The 8557-nt window shown below is 38.6% G+C and overlaps 1 protein-coding gene and 1 long non-coding RNA gene across 2 annotated transcripts in view; one reads left to right on the top strand and one right to left on the bottom strand.

Moving 5' to 3' along the window:
- Nucleotides 1-458: 458 nt before the first annotated feature.
- The window catches only part of LOC107679635 (procollagen-lysine,2-oxoglutarate 5-dioxygenase 2-like), a 46532-nt gene continuing 38433 nt past the window's right edge, over nucleotides 459-8557 (bottom strand). The window contains exons 14-20 of the mRNA XM_016475249.1: nucleotides 5637-5653; nucleotides 5218-5331; nucleotides 4884-4949; nucleotides 3141-3245; nucleotides 2761-2907; nucleotides 1080-1205; nucleotides 459-980 (exon numbers count right to left, since the gene is read on the bottom strand). Coding sequence (XP_016330735.1) covers nucleotides 825-980; nucleotides 1080-1205; nucleotides 2761-2907; nucleotides 3141-3245; nucleotides 4884-4949; nucleotides 5218-5331; nucleotides 5637-5653 — 731 coding nt within the window. The 3' untranslated portion in view covers nucleotides 459-824. The remainder of the gene's footprint in view (nucleotides 981-1079; nucleotides 1206-2760; nucleotides 2908-3140; nucleotides 3246-4883; nucleotides 4950-5217; nucleotides 5332-5636; nucleotides 5654-8557) is intronic.
- Nucleotides 7368-8557, top strand: part of LOC107679636 (uncharacterized) — a 9783-nt gene continuing 8593 nt past the window's right edge. Inside the window, exon 1 of the long non-coding RNA XR_001633072.1 lies at nucleotides 7368-7450. This is a non-coding gene — a long non-coding RNA (uncharacterized LOC107679636). The remainder of the gene's footprint in view (nucleotides 7451-8557) is intronic.

Genomic DNA, 8557 nt, shown 5'->3' with positions numbered 1-8557 from the left:
AGTGCACACTGGGTTGAGGGTTTGTCAGTTAGAGAATCCCAATGAAAGCAAATTGATATTGGTCATAAAAAGGTGTAACTCTACATATTGATGGTACAGTTGAGTTTTTAGACATTTAATGTGCTGTTGAAGAAGAATAGCCCTAAAGTTTGACAGAAAGTAATACTTCATAGGGTTTATAAGGGTAACAGGCTTGCACAAAGTTTGCATCATTTTTTGCGGTAACACGGGAATAAAATGTAACGATAAAGCACAATTACACAAATAATGTGCATCATTTGCTCTTAATTTTGTTGCACTGGCACTAAAAAGCTATCTGTATTTTGTCGGAATGTTAAAAAAATAAGAAAAATGTGGTGTCCATTTTATTTCAATGAGAATGACTTAAATGCACATCATTTCCTCAGCGACCAGCACGTATCAGCTCCAGGCATTTAGAAAGGAAAAATTGAAATCGCATCATATGACCCCTTTAAATGAAAAGTTACTGACCTCACCTGATTTGTTTTTTTGTCCAAGTACAAAATTATGGTCAAATCTCTCATATAATTTTGAGTAATGAAACAAGGTTCATATGTATGAAAGTCTACCAGAATGCACGTGCGCATGTATGTGTGTGTATGCATCAGTCGACTTTATTAAACTTATGTTAAACAGCATTTTCTCTAGACAGTAGTAAATGTTTCAAAAGACAGAAAATACAAACAGCCACACAACACATAAACCAAGAATAAATCAGTAAAAACAGACAAACAGCTGACACTACACAAACATATCAAGGCTAGTAAATTCCTAGTGTAGAACTACTAGAACTATGTGGGAGTCTAAGGATCTATGAAGGACACCGCTATGTAGCGTGTACCGTTGGTCGTAGGTAGTCCTTCATGAAGGTGAGTGAGTCTACCTGGATGCATGAAGCTCCAACCTTTTCTAGGAGACTCTATGGAACAGTTATATCTGTGAAATCGACAACCTCCACCCTGAAATAGAAGGAAATGAGTCATAAGTTTAACTACATGTGATTCTACAATGTATTTAAAACCTGTTTCAGAAAACGTAAGACCAGTGTATCAGCTTGCCTGGAAATCTAAGCCCTTGTTGTTGAGAGCTATATTAATGGTGAATGTTGAGGAATCGTGATGTGGTCTTAGATAGGCTTGTCTGTTTGGAGTGTACTTCACCACAAAGTTCATAATGGCATAGCCCTGAAAGAAAAAAAATATTAAAAAAGGGAGACAATCAAAACCCAAACCTCAAAAGTTTGACAGATTTGCTTACAGTTTTGTGCAACTTATTTCTTCTGTGGAACAAACAATTGGTGAAGAACCTTTATGTAGATCGTAGTTAAAATGGCTATTTTGTTCCTGACATAAAACTATTATGTAACTTTGGAAGACTTGTGACTTGGAAGACTAATGGTACAGTATGGACTACTTAGAGTATATGGTACATTTAACAGACTTGGTCACTTTGAACTGTTGTTGGAAGAGAGCTTGGTGAACATTCTTCTAAAGTTCCACTAAAAACATAACGGCGTACAGGTTTGGAAAGACATGAGGGTGAGTAAATAATGCTATATATTTAATTTGTTGGGTCTACTATCCCTTTAATGGATGACCCACAAAGAACTCAGACTCACGGTGCCAACTAGAGTTCACATTCCATGAGTCAAATGAACCAGAGAACTAACAGTGCTTATCCAGTTAATAGTGGACAGAGCCCTCCTAAAAGAACAGCATGAGAAGGAAAGTCATATCAACCAAAAACCAAACAAATCTCATCTAGCAAGCTGTGTTTTGGTTGGCTGCTGTAATAAGCCTTCGGAAATCATGCAGATGTGCAATGTACTAAAAAGATACCATTGGCTGACAAAAAAAGAAAAAAAAAAAAAAGTTTAAACTGTGCAAATTATAGAAAATGCCCTACTTATAATAAGCAGCAGCTCAGTGATTGCATTTAAGTGTGTGAAGCCATGAGTCGAATCAATGGATGACTTAATGGATGAACTTCAGGAAGCCTATCAAGACCATGTCTGGATCATATTTCACTCCACAAAGAGAAAATAAAAGGAGTTTTAAAACAATTTTTCCAATGAACAGAAAGTTACCTTACATTTACTATGATTCATGGTAGTGTCTGATGATTATGTATTTTTCAAACTGGATCAAAACGCACTAATAATGCAAACACTGAAATGCAAAATCTGAAATTAAATCTTCAATAATTAAACAATAATAAAAAAAAATATCCTCACACAAAATATTTTACATGTGTAGGGATGCACCTGTCCTTAAGTTCTCGACAGGTTTTTTTTTTAAGCATTTAAAGAAGGTAAATGATTTATGTATTTTTCAAACTGGATCAAAACGCACTAATAATGCAAACACTGAAATGCAAAATCTGAAATTACTCTTCAATAATTAAACAATAATAAAAAAAAATATCCTCACACAAAATATTTTACATGTGTAGGGATGCACCTGTCCTTAAGTTCTCGGCAGGTTTTTTTTTAAGCATTTAAAGAAGGTAAATGATTTGTTGAAAAGGTGAACATGCCATCTGTGTTTAATTTCACAAAACACAAAAGGGTCTTTCTTTGGTTCTTAATGGTTATAATGACCCTAAAATGCCCTAAAAGGACAAAATGCCTTACAAAAAGATGAGGTTGAGGTAGAAGAGAGAAATTCCCTAACACATGCTCAGACATTCTGATATAACAGCTAATTATGACTCGGTCCAGACCCAGACAGACTGGCTCACCTTGGTATAATAGCCAGAGAAGACCTTGAGAGTGACAGGGGAGATGATTTCTCTGATAAAGTGCAGCCATTCCTTATCGAAATCGATCTGTTTCATATGAATGTCATCTGTCGGGACGGTCTCATAGCCTCCATTGATACGCTTGTCCTGCAAAGAGAAAACACAATGACTGGGCAAAAAGTCAATGATAAAAACCTTAAATATTATAAGCAATTGTGCTACTGTGTAAAGTCTAGAAAAAAGGTAATTTTGTCTATTTAGAAAAACAAAATCTCTTTCTTTTTTGTATTTACACATTTTTAAAGATGTTTTTTTTTTATTCATGGCCGATCCCTGTACAATGTGTGCAGACTGTTTTAAGGCCGGCGGGTTTATCTGACCTCGTGTCTTCCACCAGACCATGAACCATAGTTTTCCAACTCCTCCACCAGCTCATCACAGGCTTTCTCCGAGAGCACAGGGAACCAGAAAACATCTGGGCATGGCTGTAGAAACAAACAGGTGCTTAGTATCATCAGATCAACTTTTGACCTTAACACCCAGCACAAGTTTGACTATTCCAGCATAAAAAATGTTCACTCTAAATAATCCTAACTCATACAAACATCGATGGGAGTGTCATGCAAAGAACAAATGCTTTTATTTTCAAAGGTGACATCATGGAAAACTGTACTTCCCATTACTTTTACATATTTCTCTTGCAATCATAACATAAGTAATTACATATAGAAGTCTAAAGGCTACAGCAAAAACAGCTAATGAAGGGATCAGAGAGAAGATGAAGAACGGTCCAAATTACGATATAAAACTAAGTTACAGTTCTTTTTGGTGCATTTAACTTGATTAACATTATAAGTGGACTTATATTTAATGATGGTTAATGATGTCCTAATTCTGTTGGTCTAGTTTGCATCTTTTGAGACTGTAAATCCACAGATCCTCCAATAATCCTTCTCAACACCTTAACATCTTGGAAACTGTTGGTTTGAATCCTACCTCCCATGTAGATTCTTTAGGGCAGAGATCTCCAACCCTGCTCCTGGAGATCTACTGTCCTGGTTGACTGGAGGATCTGTATATGTATAGTCTCAAAAGATGCAAACAAGACCAACCGAATGGAATCTCCAACCCTGCTCCTGGAGAGCTACCATCCTGCAGATTTCAGTTCCAACCTTGCTCCGACACACCTGTCTGTAATTATCAAGTAACCCTGAACACCTTGACTAGCTGGTTCCGGTGTGTTTGAGGAGCTTAAATCTGCAGGATGGTAGCTCTCTAGGAGCAGGGTTGGAGACCCCTGCTTATGGTATCATGGAAGGGAACTGTATCCAAGTTACATCAAGTAACCGCAGTGGTGACTCAAGGATCAGCACTTTGCCTCCTCTTTTTCTCGATGTGCACAACATTGCTTGGACCTATCATAGACCCATGGATTTTCCTACCACTTCTATGCCAACAACATAATGTTCTACTTCTCTTTCTTGCCTTGGGCTTCCCAAATCACGGCTAGCCTGGTAGACTTCTTGGCCTGGTTAAAAGTAAATCAACTCTTATCTCAACTTCTCAACTCAACCTAGCAAAAGCAGAACTCCTTGTCTTCTAGCAAGCCCACAATTCAGCAACATCGTTCAGCAAGGCCCGTCAGAGAACACCACATCCAGATCAAACAAGAAGTTGCAGGTAGTGTTTGATGACCAGTTCAGATTCACAGACCATTGCAAAGGCTGCCCGGTCATGTAGATTTGCACTGTACTTTATCAAGAAAATCAGGTTCCATCTGGGCAATCTGCATAGTTCCTTGTTCAGTCAACTCTAGAATCTGGAATAATGCAATGCTCATCAAACGTCTGCCAATTTTTCAAATATATGGTTGTTCACTTGGTCTTCAATCAGACCAAGAGTATAGAACAACCACTGGTTCTACATCTGTACCCTCCTACCTACATTCACTTTCACAAATGTATCCTTATCCCACAAGTCTGGTCGGTATGTGAGTGAAGCTTTCTAGAATATTAACGTTCTTATCCTGAATATTAACTTTACTAAACATCCATGTGGGAATGATCTTTCCTACTCTACCCGAACAGCATCTGCTAAATGAATAAATGTAAATGTTTGCTCACCTGCTCCAAGACGTTGTCAGTGAAAATTCGGGTATAGTTGGGATGGATGTATTTCTCTCTCCAGTCCTGTGAAAAAGAAAGAGGATTAGAACTTTAGCCCACTGAGTGACCTGCATTGCAAACAGTGATTAGATCTGCATTAATCCGGCAGGCAGACTAAAACCTACATGGAGGTCAACACAGACGTATGTTTACCTTGTCAGCACTCCACTTCATTATTGATGACAAATGTAGCACTAAATGAACACTTCTGGACCCTGATGTTTTTTTAATTGTACCAGACACTTTGTATACAGAAAAAAATTCACAAATCACAAATCATCTAGTCACTCACCAGTGGGTTTTCAAATATTTGCCAAAGGTCATTGTTATAATGAGATGTGTTATAGTTGGCAGTCGAAATAAGCCTTCCAAACTCATGACGATTTGTAACATACATGAAAACACCCTGTGGTGGACAAAGAAAAGGTAGTTAGATACTGTAATCTATAATCGAAAAAGTCCAATGTTAACAAAAATTAAACATTGTAAAATGAGCAATAAACAAAACACATCATGCAAATAATTTTAAGTCGATGATAAAAACAAATCACAAATAAGCAGCATAATCTGTGATAATGTATAATCAATAACAATGGAGGACAGATGTTGGGAAGGGCTGTGAGAGGGAATGGAACGGGAACACAGGGAAGTGCTGGGAAAAGTGCAACTCCAGGAATCAACATTCCTGTTTACTTTACTAGAAGCGGGGACAAGGTTTCTTGCATCCAAGTCTGGGAAGGTCAAGACTTGCTCTCAGTCTAGGCTTCACTAAAACATGTCTAGCACCAATCTCAAACATATTAGCGTAATTGTTCAAAGCAATGCAAACATACAAAGGTAACAAGTGCTACACAAATACCTAGACTGAGATAAGTCATGGAGGTAGTGAGGGTAAGTTTTATGTTACTGGTACTAGTGTGCTTGGAAGGGGGTTGCTCTTGGATATAGATGTTACTGCAGGGAAAACTATAATGCCGGAAATCTATTAGATCCTTCATTGGCCTTTCCACCACTGTGTAGAATAGTGTGTAGAATTTCATGGTTCAGTGTATATATATATATATATATATATAATATCTGGTGCTTTGTCCAGGTTAACCCCATCAGAAAAAAGCAGATGTAGCTTATCAAACGTAGCATCACTTTTCCAAAGGGTTCCGCTTGTTAGCTGAACACATCTGTCAGTGCAAGATGTATTCTAAAATGGATATAATTTTAAATCAAATGTTTGAATGCCTACCAGCACATGCACATACATTTATGGAATAGAAAAACCATGAAACAACCACATTGAGCTTGAAATGGAGATTTATGGTTTTTCCACATGCATAGTAATTCATCTCAAAATTGGTTCACCAAGTCTTCTGGGATTATATGTTCTGACAACACTGCTTGTGATCTTGAGATTACACATACTGTAATGAACCCCAAGCAAGCAAATATTAAATGTTAGTAGACCTTTCCCTTCAAAAATGAGCATTTATTACTACATTTATTAATGCGTGGTTGGAATATCACTTTCTAACCATTTGGAAAAGTGATGCCTTGCTTTAAAACATTTGAATCTTAAAATATGCATGATAGAATAATCAAAACAAGAGGAACCTGTGGGGGTCTGAGCATTTGGAATGATTCCGGAGAAGGAGATTCTCTTTCTCTCTGTACTGTCTAAAATGAAGGAAAAGCACCATGTAAATTATATAATGAGACATAAACAGAGTACGATACAAAGAGAGAGAGACAGAGATTAAGAAATTAGAATATTAGAGAAGATATGGTCACAGCACATGTACAATATTAAACTCTACCAGAACAGTAGAGATGCCTGCAAACTCTTGTATCGAGGTTTTTTAGTTGATTTTCAGCTCAGAAAAGGGCTATGCGCTGCCTTTAGGTGTCCTAAGCAGTTAGCTGTAGACAATTAGAAGAACATCATAGTTAGTTATTATTAGTGGTGTATTTTGTTCAAGGAGGAGTAAAAAGCGCACAGCCAGACATTCCCATTGGATCAAGGTCACATGATGGATGTGAAAGAGGGAAAGGATGATGGGCAGAGAAATGTTGACTGCATGACAGAGGCTGTCATAAATGAATGGAGATGCCATGCCTTCACAATAGCACATTGATATACTTTGAATACTTGCCAGTTACATCTTGGTCACAGAGGTGCAGCAGATGTTTCAAAGCATTGAGAAATCAGGCTAAATTGTCATATGCAAACTAATACATAACAGTTTCTGTTTTTAGAGGTGAATTGCTTGATGATCTACTTATGGAAGCCCATTTCCTCAACTGAATAATAAAAAAAAGTTATTGTGACTTTATTTCATAATTCTGTTTTTTTTTGTTTTTTTGCAATTCTGAATTGCGCAATATTATTACAAGTTACAAAGTCAGAATTGTAAAATATAAACTCACAATACTAAGGAAAAAAGTCAGTTTCCCTTTCCCTTTCTCTCATTGGCTGTGAGTGGCTTGATCTCCTTCGGCGGGTCTGAGGAGGAAGTGGTCGCTGATGACTCCATGTCACTGACAGCTTCAGATGCTGAAGAGAGGGCGTGCTCTGGCGAGGACCCAGACACTCTCCCTCCGAAGCAACCAACATGGCCCCGCTTAGACAGCGAGCTGATCTGCGTTCTCTTTAAGGCTGTGGAGGACCTCGGCTTTGACTGGTCCCACCCACGGCCACTTAGACGAGTGGTACCTGCAACGGTCCGCCCCGTTCTTCCCAGGGGTTCACGGCGAACTAACCAGGATGTGGCGTAGCCCCTACTCAGCACATGTTCATTCCTTCACTTCTGCCACTCTCACCACTGTTGACGGCACTGAAGAAAAAGGTCGTTCCACATCTCTGCCCTCCATCAACCCTGGGATTGAAGGCCCATGCAGCTCGCCCATCTAAGCCCTGCAGGACTGCCTCCACTCTGGCAGGCAGGGCTTATTCAGCAGCTGGCCAGGCTGGCTCAGCATTTCACATAAAGTCGGTGCTCCTAGTTTTTCAGGCCAAACTTCTTTGCACCGTGGATGAGTCCAGCCAGAGTTCCAATGCCTTCAAGGAGCTGCGCACAGTGACTGACCTGGCTCTACACGCTACAAAGGCCACTGCACAGGCAATTGGAAAGTCCATGGCCAACCTGGTGGTGGTGGAGTGCCACATTTGGCTAATCTTAATGGAGATCAAGGACGCTGACAAGATCACCTTCCTCGACTCCCCAGTCCCTTATTTCACATAAAGTCGGTGCTCCTAGTTTTTCAGGCCAAACTTCTTTGCACCATGGATGAGTCCAGCCAGAGTTCCAATACCTCTGATTCTTCTTCTTCTTCTTTTGGAGTTTTATGGCGGTTGGCAAACAAACGATAGGTGCATTCCCGCCACCTACTGGGCTGGAGTATGGACCATAAATGGAATATAAAAAAAATAAATAAATATATATATATATATATATATATTAGTTATCATGATTTTTTTTTTACATTAATTACACAGCAACACATTACATTAAATTACATTGCACACCTAACTAATTAAAACTCTAGACTATTATAAAATAAATGTTATGATTGTTGCTGATGTAGATTAAATATATAATTACTATAATTGTACAGCTTTGTGTTTCAGCGGTCATACCAAG

The sequence above is a fragment of the Sinocyclocheilus anshuiensis genome, unplaced genomic scaffold (assembly GCF_001515605.1).
Source record: "Sinocyclocheilus anshuiensis isolate Anshui unplaced genomic scaffold, SAMN03320099.WGS_v1.1 scaffold384, whole genome shotgun sequence".
NCBI lineage: Eukaryota > Metazoa > Chordata > Actinopteri > Cypriniformes > Cyprinidae > Sinocyclocheilus > Sinocyclocheilus anshuiensis.
The sequence above is the reverse complement of the archived record's forward strand: the minus strand, read 5'-3'. Positions and strand labels throughout refer to the sequence as shown.